General features: G+C 43.9%; 1 protein-coding gene and 1 long non-coding RNA gene across 5 annotated transcripts in view; both read left to right on the top strand.

The window, feature by feature from the left end:
- Positions 1-19,027, top strand: part of LOC124012069 (lipopolysaccharide-responsive and beige-like anchor protein) — a 419,063-nt gene that overhangs the window by 394,031 nt on the left and 6,005 nt on the right. For all 4 annotated transcript variants that reach the window (XM_046325448.1, XM_046325446.1, XM_046325447.1 and 1 more), the window contains 3 exons: positions 3,683-3,850; positions 15,163-15,264; positions 15,536-15,732. In XM_046325448.1, the coding sequence (XP_046181404.1) occupies positions 3,683-3,850; positions 15,163-15,264; positions 15,536-15,732 (467 nt within the window). The remainder of the gene's footprint in view (positions 1-3,682; positions 3,851-15,162; positions 15,265-15,535; positions 15,733-19,027) is intronic.
- Positions 177-2,632, top strand: LOC124012071. Its single transcript, XR_006834655.1, has 2 exons — positions 177-1,416; positions 1,581-2,632. It is a non-coding gene; the product is annotated as an uncharacterized LOC124012071 (long non-coding RNA).

Below are 19,027 nucleotides of genomic sequence, written 5' to 3'. Positions count from 1 at the left end.
CTCCGTCTCTATATACCCCGGCTCCGTCTCTATATATCCCGGCTCCGTCTCTATATATCCCGTCTCCGTCTCTATATATCCCTGCTCCGTCTCTATATATCCCGTCTCCGTCTCTATATATCCCGGCTCCGTCGCTATATATCCCTGCTCCGTCTCTATATATCCCGTCTCCGTCTCCGTCTCTATATATCCCGGCTCCGTCTCTATATATCCCGGCTCCGTCTCTATATATCCCGTCTCAGTCTCTATATATCCCGGCTCTCATCTACAACCCCATTCAGAACCACTCTGGAGATCTACAAAAGGCCTGTGATTCAATTTTGAAAGGCAGAGGCTCTATCTCTCCATCTCCTGTAAAGATGGAAGAGAGGGAGTGGAAGAGGGTCGGGGAAGAGAGAGACCATTGTGTGTCTGTCTCAGGGGTGTGCGACCGGAACACGAACATGGCTTTAATCTTACACGCGTTCAACAGCTGCTGTCCCGCTCCCCGTCGCCCCCCAGGTTAAAGAATAGGATTGATTTGATCAATTTACAACACTTGATTTGGAAACAGCGACACTCTCCTCCCTCCCCACCTTGCTCATAGTGCCCTGTTGATTGAATGTAATCTGAAATTGAAGTGGGTGGTGGTGTATTTAAAGGGATAGTTCTCCCAAATGACATATTGGTTTCCTTACCCTGTTAGTGGTCTATGGACAAGGTGTAACAGCAATCCAGACTTATGTTTTAGCATTTGTGGCACAAATACCATTCATCCATGGGACTGATATTAGCATTTTTTCGCCTCATGTTCAAATCATCTACAAATGACTTTGTTGAGCTTCGCAATCAATTTGAGATACTTTTTTAGATACTTAAAACCTGTAACACCCACGTGTTAGAATGAAGTCTTAGATTTGGCATAGTTCCTGCACTGTGCAGAAATGAATCCATAATTAGGAATCTGTAATTATTTTCTAGTGTATATATGAACTGTCAGACATGTTTAATATTACATAGCTATGATGTCTTGGTTAACTGTGTGTAAGAAGCTGAGCCAGACTGCGCACGTGGACACACACACTACAATTATCCTTCTCTTTATCCAGATAAAATGTCATTATGAAACAGACAGTGAAGCTGACACCCAGACAGAAATGTACCCTGGGTTACAGATCAGTGAAGTGTGTCTGTAATACTAGATAAATATTCACTGACTGACTGTAGAGGTCACAGTATGACGAGGGAAACCTGTTAGACTGCCGTGGTGCTGTTACTATGGGCCTGCAATCTGACAGCAATTACACACACACACACACATGTGCACACACAAACACCAAGAGAAAATATTTACACTCCTGTGAAAATCAGTGTGAGACTGTGAGCTCATCTGGAAGGTGTACAATAGTTACTCCATCAGACACATGCAACAACTAGGTATATTAATGTTTCAGAGAGTGTGTTTTTACTTCATCAGGCACATGCAACAACTAGGTATATTAATGTTTCAGAGAGTGTGTTTTTACTCCATCAGGCACATGCAGGTATATTAATGGTTCAGAGAGTGTGTTTTTATTCCAGCAGACACATGCAACAACTAGGTATATTAATGGTTCAGAGAGTGTGTTTTTACTCCATCAGGCACATGCAGGTATATTAATGGTTCAGAGAGTGTGTTTTTACTCCATCAGGCACATGCAACAACTAGGTATATTAATGTTTCAGAGAGTGTGTTTTTACTTCATCAGGCACATGCAACAACTAGGTATATTAATGTTTCAGAGAGTGTGTTTTTACTCCAGCAGACACATGCAGGTATATTAATGGTTCAGAGAGTGTGTTTTTACTCCAGCAGACACATGCAACAACTAGGTATATTAATGTTTCAGAGAGTGTGTTTTTACTCCAGCAGACACATGCAGGTATATTAATGGTTCAGAGAGTGTGTTTTTACTCCAGCAGACACATGCAACAACTAGGTATATTAATGTTTCAGAGAGTGTGTTTTTACTCCAGCAGATACATGCAACAACTAGGTATATTAATGTTTCAGAGAGTGTGTTTTTACTCCATCAGGCACATGCAACAACTAGGTATATTAATGTTTCAGAGAGTGTGTTTTTACTCCAGCAGACACATGCAACAACTAGGTATATTAATGTTTCAGAGAGTGTGTTTTTACTCCAGCAGACACATGCAACAACTAGGTATATTAATGTTTCAGAGAGTGTGTTTTTACTCCAGCAGACACATGCAACAACTAGGTATATTAATGTTTCAGAGAGTGTGTTTTTACTCCATCAGGGACATGCAACAACTAGGTATATTAATGTTTCAGAGAGTGTGTTTTTACTCCATCAGGCACATGCAACAACTAGGTATATTAATGTTTCAGAGAGTGTGTTTTTACTCCATCAGGCACATGCAACAACTAGGTATATTAATGTTTCAGAGAGTGTGTTTTTACTCCAGCAGACACATGCAACAACTAGGTATATTAATGTTTCAGAGAGTGTGTTTTTACTCCAGCAGACACATGCAACAACTAGGTATATTAATGGTTCAGAGAGTGTGTTTTTACTCCAGCAGACACATGCAACAACTAGGTATATTAATGGTTCAGAGAGTGTGTTTTTACTCCAGCAGACACATGCAGGTATATTAATGGTTCAGAGAGTGTGTTTTTACTCCAGCAGACACATGCAACAACTAGGTATATTAATGTTTCAGAGAGTGTGTTTTTACTCCAGCAGACACATGCAGGTATATTAATGGTTCAGAGAGTGTGTTTTTACTCCAGCAGACACATGCAACAACTAGGTATATTAATGTTTCAGAGAGTGTGTTTTTACTCCAGCAGATACATGCAACAACTAGGTATATTAATGTTTTGTGTTTTTACTCCATCAGGCACATGCAACAACTAGGTATATTAATGTTTCAGAGAGTGTGTTTTTACTCCAGCAGACACATGCAACAACTAGGTATATTAATGTTTCAGAGAGTGTGTTTTTACTCCAGCAGACACATGCAACAACTAGGTATATTAATGTTTCAGAGAGTGTGTTTTTACTCCAGCAGACACATGCAACAACTAGGTATATTAATGTTTCAGAGAGTGTGTTTTTACTCCATCAGGGACATGCAACAACTAGGTATATTAATGTTTCAGAGAGTGTGTTTTTACTCCATCAGGCACATGCAACAACTAGGTATATTAATGTTTCAGAGAGTGTGTTTTTACTCCATCAGGCACATGCAACAACTAGGTATATTAATGTTTCAGAGAGTGTGTTTTTACCCAGCAGACACATGCAACAACTAGGTATATTAATGTTTCAGAGAGTGTGTTTTTACTCCAGCAGACACATGCAACAACTAGGTATATTAATGGTTCAGAGAGTGTGTTTTTACTCCAGCAGACATTAGGTATATTAATGGTTAGTGTGTTTTTTTTAGCACATTTGACAGTTTTATGATGGAATATTGAGACATTCTATGTTAATGACAGTTTTATACATGTTATTTTAGAACGCTTGCCATCAGTGTTGTTGCTGTAATACTACTGTAAATTGTGTAGCTTCTATGTCAAGTGCCAAATACAGTACATCAAGTACTGTAAAATAAATTGCTACTGTATTTTAATATTTCATAACTAGAATAAAAATGAGGGCCGTGGCTCATATTGTGTGTGTGTGTCCAGGGAAGCTGACCCAGATAGTGTTTGGTCACCGTGACGTGGTGACTTGTCTGGCCAGGTCTGAGTCATACATCGGAGGGGACTGCTACGTCCTGTCAGGCTCCAGAGACGCCACGTTACTGCTCTGGTACTGGAACGGAAAACACAGCAGCATCGGAGAGAACCCCGGAAGTGAGTACACTCCTTATGCTAGGGGGGTAATCCTACAGTAACATGACGAGTGAGTCTGCGTTTACACAGGGCAGCCCAATTCAGATTTCTTTTTCTTCTTACTAATTGGTATTTTGACCAATCAGATCAGCTCTTTTGCCAATAATTGGGAAAACAATCAGAATAGGGCTGCCTGTGTAAAGTACCACACTGTCGCCCAGAACCCTCTCTCTCAGAGACAGGTCTGACTGTATTTATGGCCCCAGTCTGTAAAGTAACAACTAGTTTCAGCTGACCACACTAGGTCGCCTACACACAGATTGGATTTCAGGGAACTGACTGTGGGCAAGAAATGGCCTCTCGCTCTATAGTGTGTGTGTGTGTGTGTGTGTGTGTGTGTGTGTGTGTGTGTGTGTGTGTGTGTGTGTGTGTGTGTGTGTGTGTGTGTGTGTGTGTGTGTGTGTGTGTGTGTGTGTGTGTGTGTGTGTGTGTGTGTGTGTGTGTGTGTGTAGAGAGAAAGTTGGTGTGTGTGAGAGAACGTTAGTGTGTGTGTGTGCGCACATACATCTGTGGGTGTGTGTTGTCCCTCCATGTGTGTGAGAGTCCGAGGACCACTGAGAGACGGTAGATGTGACGTGGGGGTTGCTGGTCACATGAAAGCCCACCACCTTCCATCTGATGCGGGGTTAGAACAGTCATGAGAAGTGCAAAACGTTACCGTTGGGGGCCGCCCCTTACAGCCCTTACTCTTACCATGACATATGACACGGACCGTGATGATCAAAGGACCTAACACCGCACAGAGCAGTGAGAGTCACTGCCTCCATGGTACTAATTTGGCTGGCTTTAGAGACCCTTACATCCCGTTAAGTGCTCTGCTACAAATGGACTGCAATTTATGACAAATTGTGATTTGGTTAATAAGACTCATCGGTTGTTGATCTGGAACACGGAACGTTAGATGACAGCGTGTCACTGACCTCATCTGGTGTTTTGGAGGTGGATGTCGCAGTCTTTCCCACCACGAGTGGAATTTACCAAGAGGTGTTTCCAAAACTAAAATGAACCAAAAGTGTGGTACATGGCTACGGGGAAGGTGGGCATGTTGGTTGGCTGCTATTCTACAGATTTGGCTGCTATTTGGTGATTTAGCAGTCGAGGTATTCCTTGTTTCCAAGGTGTAAATTATCATTGGTCCGCATATTCGGTTAATTCTAAATGAAATAAATAAGTAATTGTATAATATATTACCATATGAGGTTATTACTTCACACATGGATGATTACATCACTCTGAGGACAATCAGTAGAAATGTACATTTAATTATTAAAACATGCATACTGTGGGCTGTGTTAATTTATACCAAATAGATCAAACAAGAAAAGATGATTACATTCTACATACATTAAATGATGTTCCTTATGAATCCCCAATTTCACATGGGCTACGCATGGCTTTAAGGTTGTCAGATTTGATTGAATGGGGCAGTTGGTATTGGTCTAGGGTATCTGTGTCGATATGTAGGTTGTTCTTCTCCTGCCTCAGGCAGTGCCAGGTTGCATGGTGTACAGTCGAGTAGTGAATCCAGCGTGTGTGTTTGTATAAAGTGTGTGAACCTGGCCTTCAGGAAGTATTCACACCCATTGACTTATTCCACCTTTTGTTGTGTTACAGCCTGAATTCAAAATGGTTTAAATATCATTTTTTCTCTTACCCATCTACACTCAATACCCCACCCATAATGACAAATAGAAAACATGATTTTAGAAATGTTACCAAAGTTATTGATAATGAAATACAGAAATATTTCATTTACATAAGTATTCACACCCCTTAGTCAATACTTTGTAGAAGCAGTCTTTCTGGGTACGTCTCTAAGAGCTTTCCACACCTGCATTGTGCAACATTTGCCCATTTATTATTTTCAGAATTCTTCAAGCTCTTGTCAAATTGGTTGTTGATCATTGCTACACCATTTTCAGGTCTTGCCAGAGATTTTCATGTAGATTTAAGTCAAACTGTATCTCGGCAACTCAAGAACATTCAATGTCGTCTTGGTAAGCAACTCCAGTGTATATTTGGACTTGTGTTTTAGGTTATTGTCCTGCTGAAAGGTGAATTTGTCTGGTGGACAGCAGACTGAACCATGTTTTCCTCTAGGATTTTGCCTGTGCTTAGCTCCATTACATTTATATTTTATCCTGTTTAACTCCCCAGTCCATAATGATTGCAAGCATACCCATAACATGATGCAGCCACTAATATGCTGGAAAATATGGAGAGTGGTACTTAGTAATGTGTTGTATTGGATTTGCCCCAAACATAACACTTTGTATTCGGGACAACAAGTTAATCGCTTTGTCACATTTTTTGCAGTATTACTTTAGTGCCTTGTTGCAAACAGGATGGATGTTTGGGAGTATTTGTATTCTGTACAGGCATCCTTATTTTCCCTCTGTCAATTAGGTCAATTATTGTGGAGTAACTACAATGTCAGTTTTCCTCTTTCACAGCCAATTAACTCTGTAACTGTTTTTAAGTCACCACTGGCCTCATGGTGAAATCCCTGAGCGGTTTCCTTCCTCTCTGGCATCTGAGTTAGGAAGGACGCCTGTATCTTTGTCGTGACTGGGTGTATTCATACACCATCCAAAGTGTAACTTCACCATGCTCGAATGGATATTCAATGTCTTTTTAATAAAAATATAAAAATGTTGTATCTACCAATAGTAGGTGCCCTTATTTGCGAGGCATTGGAAAACCTTCCTTGTCTTTGTGGTTGAATCGGCGTTTGAAATTCACTGCTCGACTGGGGGACCTTACATATAATTGTATGTGTGGGGAACAGAGATCGGGATTTAAAAATCAAATCAAATTGTATTTGTCACATACACATGGTTAGCAGATGTTAATGAGAGTGTAGCGAAATACTTGTGCTTCTAGTTCCGACAATGCAGTAATAACCAACAAGTAATCTAACTAACAATTCCAAAACTACTGTCTTATACACAGTATAAGGGGATAAAGAATATGTACATAAATATATATGAATGAGTGATGGTACAGAGCGGCATGGGCAAGATACAGTAGATGGTATTGAGTGCAGTATATAAATATGAGATGAGTATGTAAACAAAATGGCATAGTTAAAGTGGCTAGTGATACATGTATTACATAACGATGCAGTAGATGATATAGAGTACAGTATATACATATACATATGAGATTAATAATGTAGGGTATGTAAACATTATATCAGGTAGCTTTGTTTAAAGTGGCTAGTGATATATTTACATCATTTCCCATCAATTCCCATTATTAAAGTGGCTGGAGTTGAGTCAGTGTGTTGGCAGCAGCCACTCAGTGTTAGTGGTGGCTGTTTAACAGTCTGATGGCCTTGAGATAGAAGCTGTTTTTCAGTCTCTCGGTCCCAGCTTTGATGCACCTGTACTGACCTCGCCTTCTGGATGATAGCGGGGTGAACAGGCAGTGGCTCGGGTGGTTGTTGTCCTTGATGATCTTTATGGCCTTCCTGTAACATCGGGTGGTGTAGGTGTCCTGGAGGGCAGGTAGTTTGCCCCCGGTGATGCGTTGTGCAGACCTCACTACCCTCTGGAGAGCCTTATGGTTGAGGGCGGAGCAGTTGCCATACCAGGCGGTGATACAGCCCGCCAGGATGCTCTCGATTGTGCATCTGTAGAAGTTTGTGAGTGCTTTTGGTGACAAGCCGAATTTCTTCAGCCTCCTGAGGTTGAAGAGGCGCTGCTGCGGCCCGTCAGGAAGTCCAGTACCCAGTTGCACAGGGCGGGGTCGAGACCCAGGGTCTCGAGCTTGATGACGAGCTTGGAGGGTACTATGGTGTTGAATGCCGAGCTGTAGTCGATGAACAGCATTCTCACATAGGTATTCCTCTTGTCCAGATGGGTTAGGGCAGTGTGCAGTATGGTTGAGATTGTGGTTGAGATCGTCTGTGGAGCTATTTGGGCGGTAAGCAAATTGGAGTGGGTCTAGGGTGTCAGGTAGGGTGGAGGTGATATGGTCCTTGACTAGTCTCTCAAAGCACTTCATGATGACGGAAGTGAGTGCTACGGGGCGGTAGTCGTTTAGCTCAGTTACCTTAGCTTTCTTGGGAACAGGAACAATGGTGGCCCTCTTGAAGCATGTGGGAACAGCAGACTTGTATAGGGATTGAATATATATTGAATATGTCCGTAAACACACCGGCCAGCTGGTCTGCGCATGCTCTGAGGGCGCGGCTGGGGATGCCGTCTGGGCCTGCAGCCTTGCGAGGGTTAACACGTTTAAATGTCTTACTCACCTCGGCTGCAGTGAAGGAGAGACCGCATGTTTTCGTTGCAGGCCGTGTCTGTGGCACTGTATTGTCCTCGAAGCGGGCAAAAAAGTTATTTTGTCTGCCTGGGAGCAAGACATCCTGGTCCGTGACGGGGCTGGATTTCTCCCTGTAGTCCGTGATTGACTGTAGACCCTGCCACATGCCTCTTGTGTCTGAGCCGTTGAATTGAGATTCTACTTTGTCTCTGTACTGACGATTAGCTTGTTTGATAGCCTTGCGGAGGGAATAGCTGCACTGCCCTGATTAAAAGCAGTGGTTCGCGCTTTCAGTTTCACGCGAATGCTGCCATCAATCCACGGTTTCTGGTTAGGGAATGTTTTAATTGTTGCTATGGGAACGACATCTTCAACGCACGTTCTAATGAACTCGCACACCGAATCAGAGTATTCGTCAATATTGTTTGGGAATATTGGGAGCCTCTTGTTTTAGTTTCTGTCTGTAGGCAGGGATCAACAAAATGGAATCGTGGTCAGCTTTTCCAAAAGGGGGGCGGGGCAGGGCCTTATATGCGTCGCGGAAGTTAGAGTAACAATGATCCAAGGTTTTTCCATCCCTGGTTGCGCAATCGATATGCTGATAAAATTTAGGGAGTCTTGTTTTCAGATTAGCCTTGTTAAAATCCCCAGCAACAATGAATGCAGCCTCCGGATAAATGGTTTCCAGTTTGCAAAGAGTTAAATAAAGTTCGTTCAGAGCTATCGATGTGTCTGCTTGGGGGGGGGGATATATACGGCTGTGATTATAATCGAAGAGAATTCTCTTGGTAGGTAATGCGGTCTACATTTGATTGTGAGGAATTCTAAATCAGGTGAACAGAAGGATTTGAGTTCCTGTATGTTTCTTTCATCACACCATGTCTCGTTAGCCATAAGGCATACGCCCCCGCCCCTCTTCTTACCAGAAAGATGTCTGTTTCTGTCGGTGCGATGCGTGGAGAAACCCGTTGGCTGCACCGCATCGGATAGCGTCTCTCCAGTGAGCCATGTTTCCGTGAAGCAAAGAACGTTACAGTCTCTGATGTCCCTCTGGAATGCCTCCCTTGCTCGGATTTCATCAACCTTGTTGTCAAGAGACTGGACATTGGCAAGAAGAATGCTAGGGAGTGGTGCACGGTGTGCCCGTCTCCGGAGTCTGACCAGAAGACCGCCTCGTTTCCCTCTTTTTCGGAGTTGTTTTTTGGGATCGCAGCATGGGATCCATTCCGCTGTCCTGTTTGAAAGGCAGAACACAGGATCCGCGTCGCGAAAAACATATTCTTGGTCGTACTGATGGTGAGTTGACGCTGCTCTTATGTTCAGTAGTTCTTCTCGACTGTATGTAATGAAACCTAAGATGACCTGGGGTACCAATGTAAGAAATAACACGTTAAAAAAAAACTAAAAACTGCATAGTTTCCTAGGAACGCGAAGCGAGGCGGCCATCTCTGTCGGCGCCGGAAGAACACTAAGTCCATGCAACTTATTGTGACTTTTTAAGCATTTCTACTACTGAACTAATTTAGGCTTGCCATAACAAAGGGCTTGAATACCTATTGACTCAAGGCATTTCAGCTTTTCATTTGTAAAAAAATATTTATAAACATAATACCACTTTGATATCACTTTGTCTCGGTGTCTCTGTCTCTCTCTCTCTCTGTCTGTCTCGGTCTCTCTGTCTCTCTCTCTCTCTGTCTGTCTCGGTCTCTCTGTCTCTCTCTCTCTGTTGGTCTCTGTCTCGGTCTCTCTGTCTCTCTCTCTCTGTTGGTCTCTGTCTCGGTATCTCTGTCTCGGTCTCTCTGTCTCGGTCTCTCTGTCTCGGTCTCTCTGTGTCGGTCTCTCTGTGTCGGTCTCTCTGTGTCGGTCTCTCTGTGTCGGTCTCTCTGTGTCGGTCTCTCTGTGTCGGTCTCTCTGTGTCGGTCTCTCTGTCTCGGTCTCTCTGTCTCGGTCTCTCTGTCTCGGTCTCTCTGTGTCGGTCTCTCTGTGTCTCTCTGTGTCGGTCTCTCTGTGTCGGTCTCTCTGTGTCGGTCTCTCTGTGTCGGTCTCTCTGTGTCGGTCTCTCTGTGTCGGTCTCTCTGTGTCGGTCTCTCTGTGTCGGTCTCTCTGTGTCGGTCTCTCTGTGTCGGTCTCTCTGTGTCGGTCTCTCTGTGTCGGTCTCTCTGTGTCGGTCTCTCTGTGTCGGTGTCTCTGTGTCGGTCTCTCTGTGTCGGTCTCTGAGTGTGTGTGCATCTGTTCTTCTCCAGCCTGCCAGATTCTGCATGGTGCAGCAGTGAGTTTTAGCAGCAGTACTTTAATCAGTCCGGCCCACCACCACAATATGATGCTCCATTGCTCTAGACCGCATCAGGGTCTGCTAACCATAGGGCACGAACGAACACACACACCAGAGATTCCTTTATTCTCCGGCCAAACACAGTGCTTTCAAGTTCAGACCCCAAACACACACACACAGACACACAAGCTAGTTCCTGTTTAGCTGCTGGCTGACACAAATTAGCCTTCTCGGTGCCAAATGTGTCTGCAGTATCCAAATGTTTCATTTGCACACACACACACACACACACACACACACACACACACACACACACACACACACACACACACACACACACACACACACACACACACACACACACACACACACACACACACACACACACACACACACACACACACACACACACACACACACACACACACACACACACACACACACACACACACACACACACACACACACACACACACACACATCTACACAATCAGTGCCTGATCCGTACACTCTTCTCTGTGAGTGAGTGAAGAGCAGTAGAGTGCATGCACAGTGGGAGTGGATTCTGCAGACTATACTGATCTCTGGTGGCTCAACGGTAGAACACACAGGTTTATGGGTCGTCCCCCCCACATTTTAAACCATGACTTTTTAATAAAGATACATTTAAGAAGTAGCCTCTAGATAATCATTCAGTGAACAACAGCTGTAATTATATATTTTTTTCTCTCTAAGCATTTACACACACACATTTCTCTTTCCCCAGGTAAATGATACCCTTCTCAGTACACACACACACATTTCTCTTTCCCCAGGTAAATATGATACCCTTCTCAGTACACACACACACACACACACACACACACACACACACACACACACACACACACACACACACACACACACACACACACACACACACACACACACACACACACACACACACACATTTATCTTTCCCCAGGTAAATGATACCCTTCTCAGTACACACACACACACACACACACACACATTTATCTTTCCCCAGGTAAATATGATACCCTTCTCAGAACACACACACACATTTCTCTTTCCCCAGGTAAATGATACCCTTCTCAGTACACACACACACACACACACACACACACACACACACACACACACACACACACACACACACACACACACACACACACACACACACACACACACACACACACACACACACACACACACACATTCGCCAGAACACTCTCTACACACATATTTTAGATATGTAGTGGTGTAATAATGTTAATGTACTGTTTTATTTTAGTCATCATTTGTTTGGCAGGACCTAATGGGGATCCATAATAAATACCAATACAAAAATAGGCTGCAGTTATTAACATACCCAGTCACATTCACGCTGCATGCACACATAAGCACTTGTGCACCCACACACACAAAAATCTACATACACACACACACACATACACACCAACACACAGGCAACACACTCTTTCCCCAGGTAAATGATACCCTTCTCAGTACACACACACACACACTTCTCTTTCCCCAGGTAAGTGATACTATTTTCAGTCTACACACACACGTACGTTAGCAGTGTTGGTTTTATGTATTATATTGTAATCAGATGTCTGCCTAATGCAAACCAAATGGTGGTGAGCAGCTCAAAAGGTTAAACGATACACCAATATATCAGTTTTATTGATCTTCCACAGGCAAAATCCGACATCACGCTTTAATCCTCGCCATTGTAGGACATAAATCAGAGTTTCTGACGTTTAGGGTGTTTGACAGTTAACTTAATGAAATCTATACATGGAGAGATCATGACCTGTTGGTCTGGTGTGGCCACAGTGTCAGCATGGTGGAACGTAGTTGGAAAGTTGTCAGGGTGCCTGTCTGGGCCTTTAAAAGCCGTTAAAATACTTCACTGAAATGAACTTAAAGGGGTTGTCCATCATACCAGGAGCCTTTTTACTTTACAGGGGAGGTCAGTGGAGGTACATAACGTTCTGCCTTTACTGTGTTTAGGGTTACTTCCCACCAAGCTGAAGGCAGTTAGTGTATCAGAGGAGTCTAATGAAAGATTTACACACATTGTGTTTTTACTCCAGAAAGTTCAGGAGTCAGTCATTTATGTGTATTGAGTTAAACTTAACCAAAGTCTAATTCAATTGCGGAGTGAAGTTGTTAAATGTGCAGTCAAAATACTCAAATTTATTCCAACGCTTGTTAATTTGCACAATGGCTATATAGTGGGAAAAGGGCTAGTGAACATAGTCAGCGATCTCCTAGGTGTGTTCCCTACAACATCAATGGTTAACATAGTCAGATATCTCCTAGGTGTGTTCCCTACAACATCAATGGTTAACATAGTCAGATATCTCCTAGGTGTGTTCCCTACAACATCAATGGTTAACATAGTCAGATATCTCCTAGGTGTGTTCCCTACAACATCAATGGTTAACATAGTCAGATATCTCCTAGGTGTGTTCCCTACAACATCAATGGTTAACATAGTCAGATATCTCCTAGGTGTGTTCACTACAACATCAATGGTTAACATAGTCAGATATCTCCTAGGTGTGTTCACTACAACATCAATGGTTAACATAGTCAGATATCTCCTAGGTGTGTTCACTACAACATCAATGGTTAACATAGTCAGATATCTCCTAGGTGTGTTCCCTACAACATCAATGGTTAACATAGTCAGCTATCTCCTAGGTGTGTTCCCTACAACATCAATGGTTAACATAGTCAGATATCTCCTAGGTGTGTTCCCTACAACATCAATGGTTAACATAGTCAGATATCTCCTAGGTGTGTTCACTACAACATCAATGGTTAACATAGTCAGATATCTCCTAGGTGTGTTCCCTACAACATCAATGGTTAACATAGTCAGATATCTCCTAGGTGTGTTCCCTACAACATCAATGGTTAACATAGTCAGATATCTCCTAGGTGTGTTCCCTACAACATCAATGGTTAACATAGTCAGATATCTCCTAGGTGTGTTCCCTACAACATCAATGGTTAACATAGTCAGATATCTCCTAGGTGTGTTCCCTACAACATCAATGGTGAACATAGTCAGCTATCTCCTAGGTGTGTTCCCTACAACATCAATGGTGAACATAGTCAGCTATCTTCTAGGTGTGTTGCCTACAACATCAATGGTTAACATAGTCAGATATCTCCTAGGTGTGTTCACTACAACATCAATGGTTAACATAGTCAGCTATCTTCTAGGTGTGTTCTCTCCAACATCAATGGTTAACATAGTCAGATATCTCCTAGGTGTGTTCACTACAACATCAATGGTGAACATAGTCAGCTATCTTCTAGGTGTGTTCTCTCCAACATCACTCCTCAGAATGTGCTGTTCCAATCCTCAGCAAAGTAACATCATATGCTATAGGTGGCTCCCATGTAAAACAATTCGGTATTTAACAACCATGTCCATTCTAGCTTTTCCATTTCTATGACTTCCTTCTTGAAGTGCTGTCTGTCGGTCTGTCTCCTGCTGTAGTTGAACTTGACCCCGTCCTCTCCTCTGTTTGAGAAGACCCAGGGCACCGTGCGAGACGTGGCGTTGAGACGCCCTCTGTCTGATAGTGACCTCCTAATGAACTGCAGTGTGGGACTGACTGTGGTACAGTGCTTTAGCAGCTTTACTATGACCTCTGACCTCTCACCCCACATCAAAGGGAGCAGGGGTCAGCTGGGACCCCCTGTTAAACACCAATATTATCAGTGCAGCAACCTGGCTCCTGTAAAGCACCACAAAGTGGCAGACAGACTTTAACATCCCTCAGAGAGAGAGAGGGAGAGAAAGAGAGAGAGAGGGAGGGAGGCAGGAAGGGATAGAGGGAGGGAGGGAGGTTTGACTCTTCTCTGTCTACTCTGCAGTGCATGTCTGTTGGCTGTATTTACTTAACAAGTTTAATCACTGACTGATGTAGTGGTCACCATTGTGGTATATCCAACACTGGGCAGTACCAGTATTGGCAGGACAGGTGTTGATTGGTTGGAGCTAACCCAGAGCAGAACTCTTGTTTTGGGGTCTTGTCTCTGATGGCTCAGCCCAACGCACGTGAATGATGGGCTGCTCTTTTTGGCACATCTCTTTCTCTTCTCTCTCTCCTCCTCATCTCCTAAAGGACGGTGTCAGAGCCCAGTCTCTTGTCTGGAGGCATCTGGATTAGGCTCTTCTGGGGGAGTACAGTGTATTAAAGGAAGAGGGAGACTGTTAGTGACAAGTGTTGGAGAGAGAGAGCGGAGATGCTATCGCCAGAGTCCTGTCTGTTTGCTGAGAGGGGTGGGGGTGAGTTGGGAGTGTGTCTGGTCTGGGTCTAGAATAAATGGCAGCTACTATGCTCTAGTTCCAGTGATGTCAGAGTCCACCACATAGCCACTCTTAAATAAGGACCAATTCTCACAACCACCCCACACCCAGTGGCTAAAACCACTGACGGTTATGATGAGAGCTCGTCAGAATCACTCTGCATTGTTTTATAGCCGGAGCACATACTCTGACAACATGTTGCCATTCATTTCTGAATTTTCATTTCTATGTGGTGAAATGCATGACCATAAAGTGGGTCTTCCACTTTGAATATTCCAAGCATCACATTCTGAGACATTATGACTTATAGGAAAATGTTTGTGGATTTACCGCCCTCTAGTGGCTGTAAAATGTACATGCCCACAGCTGATTTCCACGTGTGTTTTTCCCCAGCTGAGTTTGTGACGCCCAGAGCCATTCTGACGGGTCATGACTGTGAGGTGACCTGCGCCAGTGTGTGTGCCGAGTTGGGACTGGTCATCAGTGGCTGCAGAGGTGAGTATGTGTGTGTGGATCAACTGAGGCCTCTTGCTACAGACTGGGTTCAAAGTAGCTTAGATCTTGGTCACACTGACAATATGAATATCAGAACAGTGAACACTTTCATACTGAACAACTTTATACGGTCAATGTAGACACGTCTGTGAGTCGCTTTGGATTTAGAAGAAGAAATGACCATGTTATAATGTCATTATGATGAAAACCCTTGAGTGAATCATTGGAAATCAGTCCCTGGTTAGTAACTTCTATGTTCCTCCACTCACAGAGGGCCCGTGTCTGATCCATTCCATGAATGGGGACCTGCTGCGGACCCTGGAGGGCCCGGAGGGTTGCGTGCAGCCCCGTCTCATCCAGTCCTCTACAGAGGGCCACGCCGTAGTCTACTACAACAAGGGACACTTCTGCTTCTTCTCCATCAACGGAAAGCTGCTGGGACACATGGAGGTGGAGGAGAACATCAGGGTAAAGGAACCCACTGATATTGAGGGACAAAGTCATTTCATTAAGCTTCTAACAGTTTGAATGTTTTGTTGGAAAGCCTAGTGTACACACATTTCAACCTTCATCAAGACTCTCTCTGTCCTGTTCTACTGGTCTGGGGAAGTTTCTGTGCTTCATCATGCCAGTGGTCTGCTCTCTGATTAAAGGCCAGCTCCGTGGTCTGAGGCCTGTCTGCCTCAGGGCATACCCATCTACAAACCCCTCACGCACACACGCATCTACAAACACACACATCTACAAACCCCTCATACACACACTTCTAGCCTAGGAAGTACTAGGTCAAAGGCTCTTTCCTTCCATTTCTCCTCCAACCTCTCCTCTCCTCCGATCCAGACAAGTCTCTTTGATCCTGGGCTCCCGTGTCGAGTCCTATCAGGTCTTAGTGCTGGTTCAACATAGCAGGAGGGCAGACATTCTCCCAGTCCGAGCCCCATTAACAACCCTCAGGCACCACACGACACATTCCCACATTTCACATTTCCTGCCTCACAGCTACGGTGTCACAAAATGGCCCCCGCTCTTTGGCCAGTTTCCCTTTCCCCCTGTTTCCGATGGGCCTGGGAAATGTAACCCAGCCCCTCATAGGCACACCTGCTTCCCATTTGAGCCAGCTGTACTCTGCCCCTGTCACCCAGTCACAGCCATAGCACCAGGACTGATTACTGAGCTATATACATACCTACACCCCCCCACCCATTTGTTTCCAATAAGCAGATTGAATCAGAATTTATTGGCAGAGCAAGTCTGGTATTGAGTTGGTGTTGATTATATTGAAATCACATGCTGCTGAATAGGAAAGGTTATTAAATGGATGACCTTAGAAGTTTATAATGAGTTTCTACTGTAGTGTTTCAGATTCTACTGATGATTAGGTTGGTGAGATCCAGATCAGAGTATCCTCCAAATAGCTGTTATGAAGATTAGTTTTCACATTTTATCCACCACTATTTTGTTACCTACAACAGTTTTGCCAATAGTGTAGCCAGCCTCCTTTTCTCATATATATAAACTGTTGGTCTTTATCTATCAGATCACAATGACTCGCTGATAGACAGTTAGTTGCTGTCTGATCCAGCACAGTTGTAGGTTTTTCCAGATCCCCTTAGTGTACTCCCCAGCCCGTTCTATTCATGTACATAAACCGCTAGCCATTCCTGGGCCGTTGTGCGTCTCTCCCCTGCTGGGCGTTGTAAATTCCTGCCACGTCAGACAGAATCAGGGCAGTCTTCACATCTCAGGGTAGCTCTGTGAGAGCAGCTCCCCCCCTCGTCTCAGTATGAGGCCTGGACGGGGTGTTTAATGCACTGCACTAGACACCAGTATCAATCTTCAGCTAGCGCTGCGTCCCACCGCACAGCAGGACTCCGGGATAAATAAATGTTTGTCCTGGCCCAAGGTGTCCCCTTACAGTAGTCTTGTCCCTGTGTGTGTGTGTGTGTGTGTGTGTGTGTGTGTGTGTGTGTGTGTGTGTGTGTGTGTGTGTGTGTGTGTGTGTGTGTGTGTGTGTGTGTGTGTGTGTGTGTGTGTGTGTGTGTGTGTGTGTGTGTGTGTGTGTGTGTGTGTGTGTGTGTAGATTTTTGTGTGTGTGGGTGCACAAGTGCTTATGTGTGCATGCAGCGTGAATGTGACTGGGTATGTTAATAACTGCAGCCTATTTTTGTATTGGTATTTATTATGGATCCCCATTAGGTCCTGCCAAACAAATGATGACTAAAATAAAACAGTACATTAACATTATTACACCACTACATATCTAAAATATGTGTGTGTGTGTGTGTGTGTGTGTGTGTGTGTGTGTGTGTGTGTGTGTGTGTGTGTGTGTGTGTGTGTGTGTGTGTGTGTGTGTGTGTGTGTGTGTGTGTCCTCATAGTCCGCATTGTTCCATAAGGTGTATTTTTATGTTTATGTTAAAGTTACAGAGTTCCATGCAGTCATGGCTCTGTGTAGTACTGTGTGTTTTCCTGAGTTCGTTTTGGACTTGGGGACTGTGAAGAGACCCCTGGTGGCATGTCTTGTCGGGTATGCATGGGTGTCTGTGTGCTAGTTGCTCGCCTCCCTACCACTGAGGAAGTACAGTTCCCGCTCAGCTCAGTCAAAACTGTTCGCTGCTCTGGCTCCCCAATGGTGGAACAAACTCCCTCACGACGCCAGGACAGCGGAGTCAATCACCACCTTTCGGAGACACCTGAAACCCCACCTCTTTAAGGAATACCTAGGATAGGATAAAGTAATCCTTCTCACCCCCCCTTCCCCCCTTAAAATATTTAGATGCACTATTGTAAAGTGGTTGTTCCACTGGATGTCATAAGGTGAATGCACCAATTTGTAAGTTGCTCTGGATAAGAGCGTCTGCTAAATGACTTAAATGTAAATGTAAATGTAAACAGACAGCTCAGTGCTTTCAACTTGTCAATACCTCTCACAAACGAAAGTAGTGATGCAGTCAATCTTTCATCTACTTTGAGCCGGGAGAGATAGACATGCATGTCATTGATGTTAGCTCTCAGTGTACATTTAAGGGCCAGACATGTGCCTATGTCCCCCACCTGTATGACTGGGCAGTAGTCCAGGTGTGACAAAACTAGTGCATGTAGGACTTTTGTTGATAGCGATGCCAAGAAGGCAGAGCAACGCTTTATTACGGACAGATCTCTCCCCATCTTAGCTACCATTGCATCAATATCTTTGGACCATGTCAGCTTACAATCCAGGCTTACACCAAGCAATTTAGTCTCCTCAATTTGCTAAATTTCCACATTACTCATTACAAGATTTAGTTAAGGGTTTAGTGAATGATTTGTCCCAAATACAATGCTTTTAAAAATATTTAGCTTATTACTTGCCACCCATTTTAAAACTGACTGCAGCTCTTTGTTAAATGCTGCAGTGATTTCACTTGCTGTAGTAGCTGATGTGTAGAATGTTGCGTCATCAGCCAACATAGACACACAAGATTTATTCAGAGCCAGTGCCAGGTAATTAGTAAAGATTATAACAAGTAAGGGGCCTAGACAGCTGCCCTGGGGAATGCCCAACTCCACCTGGATTATGTTGGAGAGGCTTCCATTAAAAAAACACCCATGCTATAAATGTAAAGCCACAACACAGCAGCAGATTAGATTATGATTTCAAAAACTGATGTCATTTATCCCATTTAGAATATGGCAATAGTTGCGTTGGAGGGTAAAGAGAGTTGTAACTCTCAGCAACAACCTCTCTCCTGGCTGGTTCTCTGATAGCAGATTCATCCAGCGCA

This window comes from Oncorhynchus gorbuscha, linkage group LG24, assembly GCF_021184085.1.
Source record: "Oncorhynchus gorbuscha isolate QuinsamMale2020 ecotype Even-year linkage group LG24, OgorEven_v1.0, whole genome shotgun sequence".
NCBI lineage: Eukaryota > Metazoa > Chordata > Actinopteri > Salmoniformes > Salmonidae > Oncorhynchus > Oncorhynchus gorbuscha.
The sequence above is the reverse complement of the archived record's forward strand: the minus strand, read 5'-3'. Positions and strand labels throughout refer to the sequence as shown.